The 19,255-nt window shown below is 45.9% G+C and overlaps 2 protein-coding genes across 2 annotated transcripts in view; both read left to right on the forward strand.

Annotated features, from left to right (window-relative positions):
* Positions 1-544: 544 nt before the first annotated feature.
* On the forward strand, positions 545-2,129 carry LOC308268798 (zymogen granule membrane protein 16-like; the record flags this gene model as incomplete). Its single annotated transcript, XM_080703905.1, has 3 exons — positions 545-599; positions 781-916; positions 1,817-2,129. 3 exons carry the CDS (start codon positions 545-547, stop codon positions 2,127-2,129), a joined length of 504 nt encoding a protein of 167 aa, XP_080560031.1.
* A 9,169-nt stretch (positions 2,130-11,298) lies between these two features.
* The window catches only part of KIF22 (kinesin family member 22), a gene marked incomplete at both ends in the record, with an annotated part of 54,619 nt that continues 46,662 nt past the window's right edge, over positions 11,299-19,255 (forward strand). The window contains one exon of the mRNA XM_080704091.1: positions 11,299-11,356. Within this exon, the coding sequence (XP_080560217.1) occupies positions 11,299-11,356 (58 nt within the window). The remainder of the gene's footprint in view (positions 11,357-19,255) is intronic.

The following is a 19,255-nucleotide window of genomic DNA, read 5'->3' on the forward strand; positions in this document are numbered from 1 at the left end:
GGTGTCAGTTCAGGCTCCTCTACTGCCACCTGCCATCCCCAGGTGACATGGACGAGGCACCTCTAGAATGCTCCTTTGCTTCTGATTTCAGACCAGGGTGAAGCTGGGATTTAACCACACCCCAGATGCCCTTCAACCAGGCTACTCTACCACAGGTCGATTGCTGTTAGGCTTTGCTCAGGTTCCTGGTTTAGTAAACTCAACCATCTCTATGCTTTGGCCATGTCCTCCACTTCCTCCTTAGAAAACTGCTTTGTGCCAGGATGGATTGGGGCTGGACCTGGCTTAGTCCAGACAGGTGGGCTCCATTTTTGTGTGGGAGGGAACAGAAGGATTGGCTACAGCCAGACCAGGGAGAGCCAAATGGATGGGGACTCAGAAGATAGTATCTGGAGAGAACAGCACCCCAGATGGACAGTTTTCTCCAGGCTCCACCCTGGTCAGCAAGTCTGAACTAGTGGCCAGGGATGCCTAGGTGAAGGAAGTCAGAGGGAAGAGGATAAACCTTCGAGGATTTCTCCTTTCTTTCCACTCCAGCTCCAGGATGCTGACCATTGCTCTGCTGGCTCTTCTTTGTGCCTCCGCCTCTGCCAGTGCCAGTAAGTGAGATGCCATGGGCCAGGCAGTGGGGTCAGGGTGAGGCAGCCCCTGCATTGTTGTTGACCAAGGCTTTCCTTAGGCTGGCTTGGGCAGTGGGAATGGAATCTTGGGAGGAACAGGGGAGGTGGGAGGACAATGAGCCCCCAGGAGATTTCCCCCTCCAACTCCTTCTTCCTCCAGTTCAGGCCAAGTCCTCCTCCTCCTATAATGGAGAGTATGGAGGCAATGGAGGGAAGCGATTCTCCCATTCTGGCAACCAGCTAGAAGGCCCTATCACTGCCTTCCGTATCCGAGTCAACAGTTACTACATCACAGGGTAAGATTCATTAAAGTTCTGTGGTTTGGGATCCTCTGGGGTCTTACTAAATTGAAGACCCCGTCTTTGGACCCCATCTATTTCAATCAACAGTCACAGGTAAAACATGATATGGGGAAAAGTTGTTAGAGGATCTGGATTCTAGATCAGTGCTGTTACAACTCCTGTGTTAGCAAGTCATAGTACCACCAACTCTAAGGGGCCTGGAAGTTGGCTAGGTCAGCACCCATTGGAGGTTTAAACCTCTCTTGCAATATATCTGTCAGGCATCCTCCATCTCTGCTTGATGTCTATCCTGAGATAGTCCAATTCCTTTCATATAGTTAAGCTGGGCGTGGTGGCACATGCTTGTAATCTCAGTACTTGGCAGGCTAAGAAAGAAAGATCATAGGTTCGTGGCCAGCCTCAGCTATCTTGTGTGCGCTCCTACGCCCTCATGCGCAAACACCTCTCTCTCTCTCTTCTCTCTCTCTCTCTCTCTCTCTCTCTCTCTCTCTCTCTCTCTCTCTCTCACACACACACACACACACACACACACACACACACACACACACAGTTGGAAAATTCTGTCATATTCAGGGCTAAAATGTTCCAGGCTCTGCATCCTAAGCGCTGAGAACTCCCTCCCTGCCCCACAGGGCACTTGCAAATGTTGAGACTCCCTTTAAGTGGGGGCTGGGCACAGTAGGATCCTGGACTCCAAGTCTGACACTTGCTCTGGGGTGACTCTGGCGACTTCTTCTCCTTCTATGAGCCTATTTGTCAGCATAATGAGTAGTTGACATTCTGTGTGATCTTCTAGGGCTTGTGATGCTAGCAGGGGACTTGACCGATTTGAAAGTCTAATTTTGATAAGCGTATTCAGTGTCACCCTCCCTTCTGCCTTCACCCCTACCCCAGGCTCCAGGTGCGCTATGGCAAGGTGTGGAGCGACTATGTGGGTGGCAAAAAGGGAGACCTGGAGGAGATCTTTCTGCACCCTGGAGAATCAGTGATCCAAGTATCTGGCAAATACAAGAACTACCTGAGGAAGCTGGTCCTTGTGACAGACAAGGGCCGCTACCTGTCTTTTGGGAAAGACACAGGCACTAGTTTCAACGCCGTCCCCTTGCACCCCAACACCGTCCTCCGATTCATCAGTGGCCGAGCTGGTTCTGTCATCGATGCCATTGGCCTGCACTGGGATGTCTACCCTAACTGCAGGAAAAAATGATCCTTAATCTCTTCCTTGGCGGGGGCAGTGTGGTGGGCCATGAGAACTCCCTTATCAGTAACCCCCATCCAAAAGCTTAATAAAAGGACATGTTTAAAAATGCTGTGTATGTGAGTGTCTTCAGGTGTCTACAGTGCAAATCTCATTCATGGCTATCTGTTGGGCACTGATCTGGGAAAAGTGGGAGAATGAGGAAGTTTAGAATCCTGGGCTTTTCTGCATGGTGGGTGTGGTGGCACACGCTTGTAATACCCGTGCCTGAGAGGTGCAGACAGGAGGATTGCACAGGTTTGAAGCCAGCCTTGCTGGCTTAAGAGACCCTGTTTCCAAATAAAAATATAAAAAATAGGTCTGGGAATGTAGCCCGGAGGTTGAAGGGTTTCCAGAAACCCCAGTACCACCAAAAAATTTTTTTAAAAAATTAAAAAAATAAAAAGAATCCTGGGCTTTTCTTTATGAGTTATCAGTGGGGAAGGGAGATAAGAGTCTGGCTCACATCAACCCTTCTCAAGGATACCTGGAGGTTGTTTACCCAAACTGCTCTAAGGCTAGGGCAAGGCCAAGTTGTGGCTTAGTGCCCAAACCCCAGATGTCCCGCTCTCCAGCTCTCCTCTGTCCTGGATTTCCCCTTGAGGAAGTGCTGTTCTGCTAGAAGAATGTCACCTCACTCTGTTGACCTGAACCCAGTCTCTGTATGTGGTGGGCCTGGACTGTCATCCTTTGTTCTTTCTCAGAACCCACCTAACTCCTGAAGTGCACCCTAAGTCTGTGCCTAAGGTCTGCCTTATTACCCCAGCCCAGTTCCTTCCACCTCTCCTCATGCTGTCCTGGATTAGTTGAACTGGGGTTCTTCCCTTGAGCACACCACCCCTCAACAGTGTGAACTGTCAACACTGTTATGGATTGGGAGAATATGGTTATCGGGAAACTGTTCCCAGGGACCCCTGTTCGGGTCCCAGACACAATTTTCCTCAAACCACAACAAAACCCCAAATGACCAAAACCAGAAAATTACCACCGGTTCGTGTCCTAAGCTAAGAATAAATATGCATAGCTTGGACAGTTGCTGAAGATTTAAAGAAGTTTATTAAAAGATAGAAATACAGAAAATAGAAATACATCCCCATGCCAAAATGGCATGGGGGGGGGGACTTGAAATAAATACACCAAAGGGATCACATGTGGACCGGACTTTTATACCCATGACCTCCATCTTGTTTACGTAATTCTGACGTAGTGAATGTCCCTGTAAGGTACCTCCCCTTATCCTGTAAGGTACCTCTCCCAACAAGGTGTGGCAAGGCATCTCCTTTCATAAAGGTCGACCCCTCCTACCATCTTAGCTGGCTTATCATGTAGATCTGTCTTTAGATGGAGAAAGGCCTAGTTCTCCTCTCCTAAGATCTTTCTTTAGATAGAGAAAGGCCTAGTTCTCCTCTCCTATTGAAACAGGGGTTTCTTCTGAGCCCCCAAGATGAAGCGGGGGTTTGTTGAGAAGAAACCTGGTGTTTCATCAAAGATGAAATGGAGTTTCTTGGGTTCTTGTCTATGGGAGCGAAGAATGACACCCGCAGACTGCAGGAAGGGGAGTATATTGGAAGCAGCAGGGAATAAGGAAAGATGGCTAAACACTCCAAAGGGGCTGTCAGAACTCTTGGGGTCCAGCAGCTGCCTTCAGGCCAATACTTGAGAGTAGCCCAAGCCGAATTGCCTTCAGTTGCAAGCTTCCAGAGTCCACGCAATCAGCCAGAAAGGAATAGGAAAAGTGGCAGAACAACTCTCGGGCTGTCAGGTCTCTAGTGTCCAGCCGCTGCCTTCAGGACATTACGTGGAAGTAGCCCAAGTCAAATGCCTTCAATTACAGGCGGCCTTCTTCCAGAGTCCACGCGATCTGCCAGGAAAGAGGAGCAGGTCACCCCTAGGAGCCCTGGTCAGCCTTGATGTACAGCAAAGGCCTTCAGGTCACTACCTGAGAGCATCCTCGGCCACATGCCCTCAATTGCACTCTGCCTTCTCTAAGGTCTAACGGGGTCCCTGAGAGGGAAAAACCCCAATTTGGTGGCTGGCTAAGGTCTTTGCCTAGATGTCTGCATGTCCTCTTTTGGTCAGGGTGAGTTTGGGATTCCAGGATTTCTGGGAAGCAGCTTTCAGAATTTGCATAGGGCCGGGCGTGGTGGTGCACGCTTGTAATCCCCGCGCTTGGGAGGCAGAGACAGGAGGATCGCGCAGGTTCGAAGCCAGCCGCGCGTGCTGGCTTAGGAGACCCTGTTTCCAAATAAAAATGTAAAAATAGGTCTGGGAGTGTAGCCCGGAGGTAGAAGGGCTTCCAGGAACCCCAGTACCACCAAAAAAAAAAAATAAAAATAATTTAAAAAAAAAGAATTTGCATAGGATATTTGCAAGTCCTTGAAGAATCTCCTTTCAGCAGAAATGACAGACTTGCTCCAGGGATGTCGCCTGGGTTTGGTGACTAGTAACCAGATGGTTTTGTGAAGCTCTGGTCCTTCTTATCTCTGAGCCTTTGGAATTTCAGATATTCATTGCCCCTCAGGAAACTCAGGAAATTAACTTTTTCTATGAGGCCTCTTCCCTATCTGCCTATTTCCTTCTACCTCCTCACTATTGACTTGTTAATTGCTTTTAGCTAGGTCAATTTACATTGGAATAGTTGCCTGCTTTCAGGCAGAAACCAAGTCCTTGCACAGATTTGCCCCTCACCCAATTTTTAAAATATATTAATAATCATAGCTTTCTCAGATTCTCCTAGGCCATTCCCAATACTGGTACAAACACCATGCTCCCAAAAGGAAATTCCAAAGTGGAGAAACTTCCATTGTGAATTGCCATGAATATAAGGAGCTGGTTAGAATTCAGGGGAAGAAATGGGGTGTCTGACAGATTCAGCAAGGAAATAAAGTTGCTTTGGAAATATTTTTTAGGACTCTAGTTCCCATTTCTAAAATACTAACAGTTTTTTATGGGTAGTGGTGGGTAGTTACCTATTGTTCCCAACAGATTAGTGCAAGCTACAGGAAATGTCAGACCCATATCTTCTTAGACAAATCTAAGTTTCTCAAATGTAATTTTGTAAAGAAATAGTAACAAAATAAACTCATGATCAGCTTCTTTTTCTTTTTCTTTTTTTTTTTTCTTTTTCTTTTTTTTTTTTTTTGGTGGTACTGGGGTTCCTGGAAGCCCTTCTACCTCCGGGCTACACTCCCAGACCTATTTTTTACATTTTCATTTTGGAAACAGGGTCTCCTAAGCCAGCGCGCGCGGCTGGCTTCGAACCTGCGCGATCCTCCTGTCTCTGCCTCCCAAGGGCGGGGATTACAAGTGTGCGCCACCACGCCCGGCCTCAGCTTCTTTTTATAACAATACCTTTATTTCCCTTATAAATCAATTCTATGGGACAGAATATTATGCTATTATAATTGTTTTTATTGAAATATAAATCATATAACATAAAATTCATCCTTTTTTGTGATACTGGGGATTGAACCCAATGGCATACCTCTGGGTTTAATATACCTCCAAGAAACACTCCTAGCCCTTTTTTTTTTTTTTTTTCCAGTACTGGAGATGGAACCCAGGTGCATTCTACCTCCAAGCTACACCCCTATCCTTATTTTTTATTCTTTGAAACAGGGTCTAATTTTCAGAGGGCCTCTCTAAGTAGTTGAGGCTGCTTGGGAACTTTCAATCCTCCTGTCTCAGCCTCCCAAGTACTGGGATTACACGCATATGCCTCCATGCCTTGTTAAAATTCACCCCACTTAAGTGGAATTTAGAATATTCACAGGGTTATACAACCATTACCTCTAATTCCAGAATTGTTTCATCTCTTCAAAAAGAAACCCAATATCCACTAGTCACTCTCTATTCTCTTGCTCCTTAGTTTCTGATATTCACTCGTCTACTAAATGTGGGTTTGTCTTGCAGGGCATGACACACAGGTGGAATAAAGCCATAATGTGGCCTTGTCTCCAGCTTCATTCACTTAGCGTTGCTTTAGGTTCATTCATATTGCAAAGATATCAGCACTACAAATTTGTTTGTGGCTGAACTTGATAGACTGTTGACAGGTTAGATACCTAGTCAGCTCTTAGATAACCTTGAAGCTAGTGGTGTCCACTAGGCACTGGCATCTGAGAGGTGCCACAGCAGAAGATGACAAAGCGAGGTGATCCTGATTTTGGTCTAGTGTACATTACATTTTTGCGAGAAACAAAACAAAACAAAAACTGCATTTAAGGAAAAGTTTCCTTTATTTAAAAAAGATTTTTTCTTTTGTGGTAGTAGGGATGAACTGTTGGGGTATTTTACCTCTGTGTTATACCCCAGGCCTATCTTATTTATTATTTATTTATTTTTGTGGTACTAGGGATATAACCCAAGGGCATTCTACCTCTAAACTACACTTCCGGTCCTATTTTATTCTTTTTTTTTTTTTATTATTCCTTTGGTGGTACTGGGGTTCCCAGAAACTCTTCTACTTCTGGGCTACACTCCAAGACACCTATTTTTTATATTTTTATTTGGAAACAGGGTCTCTTTTTTTATTTTTATTTTTATTTTTATTTTTTTTGTGGGTCTGGGGATGGAACCCAGGGGCATTCAACCTCCGAGCTACACCCCCTGCCTATTTTTTATTCTTTTATTTTTATTTTTTTTTCTTCAGCTAAGCAGAAGAGATGATTTATTGTACACGTGTTACACTCGGCCACAACAGAGAACTAGTCCAGAATGCCAAAGGCCCAGCGCAAAGGACCAAAGGGGGCAGCTTGTTATGAGCAAGGCGTCTCTCAGGTGCTTGTGTCGATGTCCCAGAAACACTGGTCAGGAGCAGCAGTCCAACATGTAGCGGGGTCGCCGGCCTCTGGCATTCCTTGTTTCTGCCTTTTTGGCCTTCATGGTGCACGCGCTAGTTTACTTGGACCTCTGCCTCATCTTTCTTCTTTTGCGCTTCAGTCTGCGCATTCGCTTCTTCCTCCACTTGGCTCTCATGGCGCAGAGGTTTCTACGAAGATGGCGCTAAGTCTGAGAGCTATTCTTTTATTTTGAAACCGGGTCTCACTGAGTTGCGGAGGGCCTCACTAAGTAGCTGAGGCTGTCCCTAAACCGCGATCCTCCTGTCTCAGCCTCCCGAATGCTGGGATTACAAGCGTGCCACGCCTGGCTTGAAACAGGGTCTCTTAAACCAGCGAGGCTGGCTTCCACCCTGCGCGATCCTCCTGTCTCCGCCTCCCAAGCACGGGGATTACAAGCCTGTGCCACCACGCCTGGCCCTATTTTATTCTTTTATTTTGAAGTAGCATCTCAATAAATTGCAGAGGGCCTTAGTAAGTTGCTGAGGCTGGCCATAAACCTGTGATCCTCCATTGTCAGCTTCCAAAGTACTGAAATTATAAACATGTGCCACTATGTCCAATTTGTCTTATTTTTTATTTTGAAACAGAGTCTAACTAAGTTGCTGAGGATGGCTTTGAACCTGTGATCCTCCGATTTCAGCCTCATAAGTACTAGATGGCATGTACCACCATGCCTATCTAAAAAAAAAAAAAAAAAAAAAAAGATTTTAAATTGCCAAAACAAGCCAGGCATGGTGGCACATGCCTGTAATCCTAATACTTGGGAGGCTAAACCAGGAGGATTGCAAGTTTGCAAACAGCCTCAGCAAGTTGTGAAACTCTCATCAACCTTGCAAGATCCCATTTCAAAAATTTTAAGAAGCCTGGTTTGGTGGCGCATGCTTGTAATCCTAATACCTGGGAGGCTGAGACAGGAGGATCGAAGGTTCGAAGCTAGCCTTAGCAGTTTAGTGAGGCTCTCAGCAATTTAGTGAGATCCTGTCTCCAAATAATTTATAAAATAGGTGTAGGAGTGTAGCCCAGAGGTAGAATCCCCTGGGTTCCATTCCCTCGTACAACAAAAATAAAATAAAATAAAAATAAAAAGTTAAAAAAATAGGACTGAGCTGGGCGTGGTGACACATGCTTGTAATCCCCCCTCCCCCGCCCTGCTTGGGAGGCTGAGGCAGGAGGATGGTGCAGGCTCAAAGCCAGCCTCAGCTACTCAGTGAGGCTCTCAGCAACTTAGTGAGACCCTGTTTCCAAATAAAATATAAAATAGGTCTGGGAATATAGCCTGGAGGTAGAAAAGCCCCTAGGTTCCTCAGTACCATAAAAAAAAATTTAATCACACATTAATCAAACATTTCTTGCTAGGTGTTAGAAATATAAAATTACTAAAATTTTGGTTCTTCTCTATCAAATGATTTTACTGATGCTGTAACAAAGGTGTTCTTCATAGGATGCTGAAGGAGCACAAAGAAGAGCAACTAACTTTCTCTGGCGGTGTTAGGACAGACTTAGTGCAGAAAGCTGTGTGTGTGTGTGTGTGTGTGTGTGTGTGTGTGTGTGTGTGTGTGTGTGTGTAGGTGAGTAGTACAATGGCCCAACTTACGCAGACATAGGAAGATATGAAAACTACACAGCTGAGGGTATAGCTCAGTGGTAGAGGGTGTGTTTACCATACACAAGACTCTGGGTTCAATTCTCAGCACTAAGAAAAAAAGAAGGAGAAGAAAAATCATGGTTCAGAAAGCTCCATGGAAAGGCAGGGCGGTCATGAGTGTCATGCTAAACAACTCAGACCCGATTTTAAGGGCTACAGGGAGCCATTGAATCAAAACTTTCCCCAGAAGACTGATAATATTTATAAGAATGCATTATTTTTCTGTTGTAAGGGGGAAAATAAACTGCAGGTAAGCAGGATGAGATAAAAAAAAGCAGTTAAGAAACTACGTCTAGATTAGAAATGATGTATGTTTGAACAAAGGCAGTAAAACCAGGAAGAATTTGAGAGACTAGAAGCAGAAAAGAGCAAATACTGAATGCATGAGGGTGAGTGAAGGAAGTATATAAAAAACTATCAAAGCCGGGCGTGGTGGCGCACACGTGTAATCCTTGCACTAGGGAGGCTGAGACAGGAGGATCGCGCAGGTTTGCAGCCAGCCTCAGCTACTCAGTGAGGCTCTCAGCAACTTAGTGAGACCGTTTCCAAATAAAATATAAAATAGGACTGGGAGTGTAGCCCGAAGGCAGAAAGCCCCTGGGTTCTACCCCCAGTACCACACACACACACACACACACACACAAACAACAACAAACAAAACTATGTTTGTAGCTTGGGTAACTGGGAAGAGAAGGGTATCATACTGAGATGGGGAATACAAAAGGAAAAAAAAAGGCCGGGTGGGGTGGCGCACACGATTGGGAGGCTGAGACAGGAGGATCACACAGGTTCGAAGCCAGCCTCAGCTACTTAGTGAGTCTCTCAGCAACTTAGTGAGACCCTGTTTCCAAATAAAAAATATAAAATAGGTCTGGGAGTGTAGCCTGGAGGTAGAAAAGCCCCTGGGTTCCACCCCCAGGACCACAAAAAAAAAAAAAAGACAAAAAGCCCTTAAACCTGCTGAGTTATTTGTTATTTTGTGGTATTGGGGTTTGAACTCAGGGGCATTCTACCTCTAAGCTACACCTCCAGGCCAATTTTTTTTTTTTTTAATTTTGAAACAGGGTCTAAATTGCAGAGGGCCTAAGTAGCTGAGGCTGGCTGGAAACCTGCCATCCTCCTGTCTCAGTCTCCCAAGTACTGGGATTACAGGCATGTCCCACCACGCTTGGCTAAGAATAAAGTTTTTATAAAATTATTTTTAATTGAAAAATTTTAATTATACATACATATAGATAGATGTGTGTGTGTGTGTGTGTGTAGTGGGGGGGTGCTAGGTAGGAACTGAACCCCAGGGGCATTCTACCTCTGAACTATACCCCCAACCCAATTTTTGTGTGTGTGTGTGTGGTACTGGGGGTGGAACCCAGGGGCTTTTCTACCTCCAGGCTATACTCCCTATTTTATACTTTATTTGGTCTCACTAGGTTGCTGAGAGCCTCATGCCTGCCTTCTTTTTTTGTGGGTCTGGGAATGGAACCCAGGGGCATTCGACCTCTGAGCTACAGCCCCTGCCCTTTTATTCTTTATTTTTTTATTTTTTTTATTTTTTTGTGGGTCTGGGGGGTGGAACCCAGGGGCATTTGACCTCCGAGCTACACCCCCTGCCCTATTTTTTATTCTTTATTTTGAAACCGGGTCTCACTGAGTTGTGGAGGGCCTCACTAAGTAGCTGAGGCTGTCCCCGAACCGCGATCCTCTGGTCTCAGCCTCCCGAATGCTGGGATTACAAGCGTGCGCCACCACGCCCGTCTTTTTATTCTTTATTTTGAAACCGGGTCTCACTGAGTTGCAGAGGGCCTTGCTAAGTAGCTGAGGCGATCCTCCGGTCTCAGCCTCCCAAATGCTGGGATTTACAAGTGTGTGCCACCACGCCCGGCTTTGGCTTATTCTTTATTTTTAAACAGAGTCTACCGGGCGTGGTGGCGCACGCTTGTAATCCCAGCGCTTGGGAGGCTGAGGCAGGAGGATAGCACAGGTTCGAAGCCAGCTTCAGCTACTTAGTGAAGCGCTCAGCTATTTAGTGATATTTTATGTTTCCAAATAAAGCTTAAAAAATCGGTCTGGAATTATAACCTGGAGGTAGAAAAGCCCTGGGTTCCACCCCAATTACAGAAAAAAAAAAAAAAGGAAAAAAAGCAGTTTCATTAAATTGCAGAGTACCTAAGTAGCTGAAGCTGGCTGAGAGCCCAAATCCTTCTGTCTCAGTCTCCTAAATACTGAGATTATAAGTGTGTGGGCCACCACACTGGGCTTAATTGGGCGTAATTGTATATTTCTGTGGGAGAAGAATGAGCCAAAAGTGCGCACTAACGCAGACCTACGCCTAAGCCCCGACAAACGCGAGGTGCGGGGAGCCCGGGGCCAGGAGGAGCTCGGCGGCCGCGCACGCACAGCGGCCGCCAGGCGCCCGGTTTGCACCCGAGCGCACGGCGACGTCAACGGCCGCGCGGCCGGCGTGCGCGCGCACGCGCCCTCCGCCCCGCGAGCCTTCTGCGCGCCGCCGGACCCGCGGGCCAACCCCAGAAGGCGGGGCCGTCGGCAGCCGCGAGCAGGGACTTCCGGCGGGGAGCAGCCGTGATTGGTGGGTCGCAGGCGGGGGCGGGGCGCCGGGTAATTCGAATGGCCCGGCGGGCCTGAAGGAGGGCGTGGGATGGATGCGGCGGGCCCGGCCCGGCTGAGGCGACGCGACATGGCGGCGGCCACCTCAGGTACGCCGGCTCCGCAGACTGCGGGGTCATGTCTGGGTAATGCGCCGGGGTGCGGCAGGTCCTCCCAGAGTCCCGATGGCGCCGGGGCGGGGAGGGAGAAGGTAGAGGTGTGGGGTGAGGCGCGTCCGGCCTCCGCGCTCTCTGCCTCCTGCTGTGGGCTCGGGTCGCGGAGCCGGGCTGAGACCCCGCCGCCTCTCCGCCTGCCGTGAGCCCGGCACACTTCCCTGAAGCTTCAGTGTCTTCGTCTGTGAAGTGGGCGCAGCGACCTCACCTCTGCAAGTTACTTGAGTAATCAAGAGAAAAATGGCTACCGCTCGACCGTAAGGACGAAAAGAAAGGCGCTGGTTGCGTGTTCGGGGGAGGCTCCTGTGCAGGACGTGGGTTTGGGCGCGGAGAGATCCCCGGAGATGCAGGCCACCCAGGTGACTGTGTACGTTGACAGCACAAGACGCGCTGAGATCACAGAAAGGAAACTAGCGGACTGTTCCTTCCCCTCTAGTCGTGGACGTGAACGCCGTTTTAGGGCTGGAAAGGCTGTCAGGACACTTAGAATCTTGTATACGACTATTTGCTTATATGTGCCTCTCCTCTCTTCCTGTAGACTGAACTGTGATCAGTGATAATGAAGGGCACTAAATAGCAAATTATTTGAGCTACTTACTGTTTGTCAGGTCCGTGGAGGGGGGACATTTAGGAGAATGCCTCACATATGTTAAGCCCTTGCTGCATGCCAGACACAAACATTTGATGGTGATGAACCATTTAATAATACTAGGTGGTTACAATCTTTGTCCGTGTGTGTGTGTGTGTTACTGGGAATGGAACCCAGGGACCTTCTACCTCCGTGTTACAACCCTAGACATATTTTATTTTTTTATTTGAAAAAAGGTTTTCACAAAATTGCTGAGACCCTTCCTTAATTGCTGAATCTGGCTTCAATCTAGCAATTTCCATCTCTGTCCTTGTTTTTGACATGAAACTGAAGTAGCAATGTTTGGTTAAATAGCTTGCTCTTGGGAGGGTGAGACCAGGAGGATTGCAGCTTCAGCAATGTTAGCAAGACCCTCAGCGACCTAGAGAGACCCTAGGCCTAGATTGTTTCAAAATAAAAAATAGCTGTGTGTAGAAACCCACACTCACAATCCCAGTACGTGGGAAGCTGAGATGGGAAGATTACGGGTTCAAAGACAGCCTCTTAATGAGGTTGTTAGCAAGTTAGCCTAGCCCCTGTTTCCAAATAAAATAGGGCTAGGGGTATAGCTCAGAGGTAGAATACCCCCTGGCTTCAAGCAGTGAGGAGGCTGAGACTGAGAATTGCAGTTTCTTGGACAGCCTCAGCTACATAGTGAGGCCCTCTGCAACTAGTGAGACCCTGTTTAAATTAAGGAATAAAATATAGGGCAGGGAATGTAGCTTGGAGGTCAAATGCCCCTGGATTCCATCCTAGTCCCGCAATAAATAAATAAATAAATAAATAAATAAACAAAAATTTGAATTTAAACAAAGGCTGTGGTTATAGCTGAGAGGTAGCTTGTTCCTGGGTTCAATCCCTGTACCATACACCAAAAAAAAAAAAAAAAAAAAACTTGCTCAAAGTTAACTAGTGAGTAGGGCGTTGCAGTTCACTGCTTGTAATCCTAGTAAATGGAAGCCTGAGACAGTAGGGTTGCAGGTTCAGAGCCAGCCTCTGTAACTTAGTGAGGTTCTCTGCATCTTAGTGACACCCTGTTTCAAAATAAAAGAATAGAAGCAGCGGGATGTGGTGGCACGTGCTTGGGAGGCTGAGACAGGAGGATCACACAGGTTCAAAGCCAGCCTCAGCTACTTAGTGAGGCTCTCAGCAACTTAGTGAGACCCTGTTTCCAAATAAAATATAAAATAGGTCTGGGAGTATAGCTTGGAGGTAGAAAGCCCCTGGGTTCCACCCCCCAATACCATCAAAATAAAAAGATAGGAGTAGTGGCGCAATCTTGTAACCCCAGCATTTGGGAGGCTGAGACAGGATGATCAGGGGTTGTGGACAGCCTCAGCTACTTAGTGAGGCCCTCTGCAACTTAGTGAAACCCTGTTTCCAAATAAAGAATAAAAAATAGGGTTGGGGGTATAGCTTGGGTAGAATGCCCCTTGGTTCTATCCCCAATACAAAAAATAAAAATAAGTCCGGCATGGTGACATACGCTTGTAATCCCAACATTTGGGAGACTGAGACAGGAGCATCCAGGTTCACGCACAGTCTTAGCTGCTTCATGAGGCCCTCTGCAACTTAGTGAGACCCTGTTTCAAAATAAAGAATAAAAAGGAGTCGGATGTGGTGGCACATACTTGTAATCCCAGCTCTTGGGAGGCTGAGACAGGAGGATCACACAGGTTTGAGGTCAGCCTCAGCAACTTAATGAGGCCCTGTTTCCAAATAAAGTATAAAATAGGTCTGGGAGTATAGCCTGGAAGTAGAAAAGCCCCTGGGTTCCACTCCCAGTACCACCAAATATAAAATAAAATGAATAAAAAGCCAGGCATGGTGGCACATGCTTGTAATCCCAGTGTTTGGGAGACTTAGACAGGAGGATCGTACAGGTTCGAAGCCAGCCTCAGCTACTTAGTGAGGCTCTCAGCAATTTAGTGAGACCCTGTTTCCAAATAAAGTATAAAAATAGGGCTGAGGGTATAGCCTGGAGAACGAAAGCTCCTGGGTTCCACACTCCCCCCAGTACCCAACACAAACAAAAAAAATTAAAAATAAAGAATAAAAAATAGGGCTAGGGGTGTAGCTCGGAGGTCGAATGCTCCTGGGTCCATCCCCAGTACAAATAAATAAATAATTAAAAAATAAATAAATAAATAATAGGACTGGGGGTGTAGCTCAGAGGATGAGGAATGCCCCTGAGTTCCATCCCCAGTACCATACACACACACACACACACATTTTATTAGCTGGGTGTGGTGGCACACACCTGTAATCCTAGTATTTGGGGGCCAATATAGAAGGCTCTCAAATTCAGGGTCACCAATTCAGGTCTTGCCAGGTCTTGCTTAGTTATTGAGGGTCTCACTAAGTTGATGAGGCTGGCCTCAAACCTGTGATCCTGGTATTCAGCTTCCCAGGTTCTGAGATTACAGTACCCAATTACTGGGATTATTGGGTCACTGTACCCAGCTAGCCATGATCCTTTTGTGTGTAGATGTTAATACTAGGATACTAACCATACTAACTCTACCCCCAGCCCTATTTTATATTTTAGTTTGAAACAGGGTCTTACTAAGTTGCTGATGGCCTTGCTAAATCGTTGAGGTTAACCTGGAACCTGCAATCCTCCTGTGTCAGCTTCCCAAGTACTGGGATTATAGGCATGTGCCACCACACCCAGGAGTAGTGAGCCACTTTAATGATGAAAATGGACAAGGCAATGACTATTGATGGCTCATGGCTTTTTTTGGGTGGTATTGGTGTTGAACCCAGGGGTATTCTACCTCCACGTTCTACTCCCCAGCCTTATTTTTTATTTTGAAACTGTCTTGTCAAATTGCTGAGGGCCTCACTAATTTGCTGAGGATGGTCTTGAACCTGCAATCCTCCTGCCTCAGCCTCTCAAGTACCAGGACTACAGATGTGAACCACCATGCTGGGCCATTCCTCAAATCTCAATTTGTTAATCAGTTGCTTAATATCAAGTATGGATGAGAACTTACAAAGCAATAAAGGTAGTAGATATAGGTACAGTGGCACAAGCCTGTAATCCCAGTACTTGATAGGCTGATACAGGAGAATTGCAGGTTCAAGACCAGCCTCAGCAACTTAGCAAGACACTCAACAGCCTACCATGACCATTTCAAAACAATTTTTTTTATTTATTTATTTATTTTGGTGGTACTTGGGGTGGAACCCAGGGGCTTTTCTACCTCCGGGCTATACTCCCAGACCTATTTTATATTTTATTTGGAAACAGGATCTCACTAAGTTGCTGAGGCTGGCTTTGAACCTGTGCGATCCTCCTGTCTCAGCCTCCCAAGCGCTGGGATTACAAGCATGCGCCACCACGCCCAGCTTTCAAAACAATTTTAAAAAGGGCCCAGGTGACCCAGGTGTGGTGACTGATACTTGTAATCCCAGTACTTGGGAGGCTGAGACAGGAGGATCACATGTTTGCGGCCAGCATCAGTCACTTAATGAGGCCCTGTTTCAAAATAAAGAATTAAACCAATAGGGTTGGGAGGTAGAATGCCATTAGATTCAATTTCCAGTACCTTAAAAAAAGAAGGGCTTAGGGGTGTAGCCTGGAAGCAGAATACCCCTGGGTTCCATCCCCAGTAGCATCCAAATCAAACAAAAAAAACCAAAAATATCAAAGGAAGGAAGTAGAAGAGAGAATGATTAATTAGGAGTGAGACTGACAGTAACAGGACCAGTCAGGAGACTAATGAGATGATGAGCCCTTGTGAAAAGGGACTGCAGTGGGATGAAGAAACAGAAGTTCAATAAACAGATATTTCTTTTAAATTAATTAATTTTGTTTGTTTGTTTGTTTAGCGGTACTAAGGATTGAACCCAGGGGTATTCTACCTCTGAGCTACATCCCCAGCCCTATTTTTTATTCTTTATTTTGAAAAAGGGTCTCACTAAGTAGCTGGGTACTGGGATTATAACCATGTGCAACTATGTCTAGTTGACAGATAGTCCAAAAGAGAACTGCTGGGCATGGTGGTGTAAGTCTGTAATCCTAATACTCGGGAGGCTGAAACAGGCGGATCACAGGTTTACAGCCAGCCTCAGCAACTTTGCCAGGCCCTTTGAAACTTAGAGACCCTGTTTCAAAATAAAAAATAAAATAGGGCTGGGGTGTACAAGTATATTAGAGAGCAGAAGAGAAAGTTGCAGAGAAATGGGTAAGGATTCAGTTTAGGACAAGTGCAACTTGAAGTACCTCAGAGGAGATACCAGGATAGCAGCTTGGAATGTGGATTTGCAGTTTAGGAGAGAGCTCTGGTATAGAAGTGCTGAACAGAATTTGAATCTGGAATCCAGGAACCTTCCAGAAATTGTCTGTTTGACTCATTCATTAACACATGATAAAGGTAAGGCCAAAAAAGGGGGGTGACATACCCAAAGTCACAATGCATGTGTGTGTGGTGGGGTTGATGTCTGGGGCCTGAGAGGGAACAGAGGTAAAAACATCTGGTCTGGAAAGTTCATTGCATACAACACAACATTTTATTTTTATTCGTATGGGGAGGTATACTAGGGGTTCAACCCAGGGATGTCCAACCTTGAGCTACACCCCCAGCACTATTTTATTTTATTATTTTATTTATTTATTTATTTATTTATTTTTTTTTTTTTTTTTTGCGGGTCTGGGGATGGAACCCAGGGGCTTTTGACCTCCGAGCTACACCCCCTGCCCTATTTTTTATTCTTTATTTTGAAACCGGGTCTCACTGAGTTGCGGAGGGCCTCACTAAGTAGCTGAGGCTGTCCGCGAACTGCAATCCTCCAGGTCTCAGCCTCCGGAATGCTGGGATTACAAGCATGCGCCACGACGCCCGGCTTATTTTATTATTTTATACTTAAGGTTGAACCCAGGGGTAGTCTACCTCTGGGGTACATGATCTCACTAAGTTCCAGAGGGTCTCGCGAGGTTGCTGAGGCTGGCCACCAGCCTGTGATCCTCATGTCTCAACCTCCCAAGTACTAGGATTATAGACATGTACCACCATACCTGGGTTACAGCACAACTCAGTGGATATTAATATTTTGTTTCACAAAGTAAGAGCTATGTAATGTGAAGCAAAAATAAGTTGCATGTGCCTTACAACAAATGGTCACAAGGGCAGCCTGACTCCGATGGCTCTGTGCTGGTGGTTTTGAGAAGAGACCAGAAGGACAGGGTACAGCGTGGGGGGAGTGGGTGGAAATGGAAAATCCTAAGACTCTGAGCCTTAGGACACTGGCAAATGGGATTAGAGTTAGACAAGATTATAAACCTTAAAATAAAACATGAACTTTAATACTACTTACCTGCATACTTGAAAATGGTTTAGATGGTAAGCCTTATATATATTTTACTGCAAAGAGTGCTTCAATATTTAAATTCCAAAGGAATAAATAAATAAAATCTGAAAATTATGTGTTTTCTCTGTGTTTTTTTGTTTGTTTAGTCTAGGGTTTTTTTGTTTTTTGTTTTTGTTTTTGCCAATACTGAGGATAGAACCCAGGGGCATCCTTTTTTTTTTTTTTTGGTGGTACTGGGGTTCCTGGAAGCCCTTCTACCTCTGGGCTACATTCCCAGACCTATTTTTACATTTTTATTTGGAAACAGTCTCCTAAGCCAGCGCGTGCAGCTAGCCAGCTTCGAACCTGCGTGATCCTCCTGTCTCTGCCTCCCAAGTGCGAGGATTACAAGCGTGCGCCACCACGCCCGACCAACCCAGGGGTATTCTACCTCGGTGCTACACCCCCATCCCTATTTTATTTATTTATTTATTTATTTATTTATTTATTTATTTATTTATTTATTTATTTTGCGGGCCTGGGGGTGGAACCCAGGTGCATTTGACCTCTGAGCCACACCCCCTGCCATATTTTTATTCTTTATTTTGAAACAGGGTCTCACTAAGTAGCTGAGGCTGACCGCAAACTGCGATTCTCCAGTTTCAGCCTCCCGAATGCTGGGATTACAAGCGTGCACCACCACACCCGGCCCCATCCCTATTTTTTATTCTTTATTTTTGAAACAATGTCTGGGGAGGGCCTCACTAAGAAGGCTGGACATAAACCTGTGATCCTCCATCTCGGCCTCCCAAGTACTGGGATTACAAACCTGTACCATCTCTTTCTTTGAACTAGGGATTGAACTCAGCTTCATTCTACCTCTGAGCTACCACTCCTTTTTTCCGTGTGTGTGTGTGTGTGTGTGTGTGTTACTGAAGATTGATCCCAGAGGTATTCTACCTCTGAGCTATACCCCTAACCCTTTTTTTTTTTAAATTCAAAACAGGATCTCCCTAGGTTGGTGAGAGGCCGGTTTCCAACCTGTGATCCTCGTGTCTCAGCCTCAGCCTCCCAAGTACAGGGATTACAAGTGTGTGCCACTTTGTGTTTGTGTGTGAGTGAGTGTGTGTGTGTGTGTGTGTGTGTGTGTGTGTGTGTGTGTTACTGGTAATTGAATTGAACCCAGGGGTATTTTATCCACAAGCTACAGCCTCAGTTCTATTTTACTTTTTTTTTTTTTTTTTTTGCGGATCTGGAAATGGAACCCAGGGGCATTCGGCCTCTGAGCTATAGCCCCTGCCCTATTTTTTATTCTTTATTTTGAAACCAGGTCTCACTGAGTTGCAGAGGGCCTCACTAAGTAGCTGAGGCTGTCTACGAACTACGATCCTCTGGTCTCAGCCTCCTGAATGCTGGGATTACAAGGGTGCGCCACCACGCCCGGCTCTATTTTGAACCTGGGTCTCACTAGGTTGATGAGTCTTACTACTCAGTTTCCCAAGTATGGAATTATGCATGTGTCACCATGCATGGCTTCTGTGTTCTCTTTTAATTTTTCCTTGATCAAGAAGAAAAAAGATAACCTCTAGAAGAATAAATGTTAAAACCAATATGATATTTCTATTACTAAGTTATCAAACTGGCTTTTTTTTTTTTTTTTTTTTTTTTTTACGGGTTTGGGGATTGAACCCAGAGGCATTTGACCTGAGCTACTCCCCTTGCCCAATTTTTTATTTTTTATATTGAAACAGGGCTCACTGCGTTGCAGAGGGCCTCATTAAGTAGCTGAGGCTGTTGGCGAACTGCGATCCCCCGGTCTCAGCCTCCCAAATGCTGGGATTACAAGTGTGTGCCACCACGCCCTGCTAAATTGGCTATTTTGATTCTTGTTTTTCGTTGTTTAGAGAAACAAGCCC

Source organism: Muscardinus avellanarius (genome assembly GCF_963383645.1).
Source record: "Muscardinus avellanarius genome assembly, chromosome: 10".
Lineage (NCBI taxonomy): Eukaryota > Metazoa > Chordata > Mammalia > Rodentia > Gliridae > Muscardinus > Muscardinus avellanarius.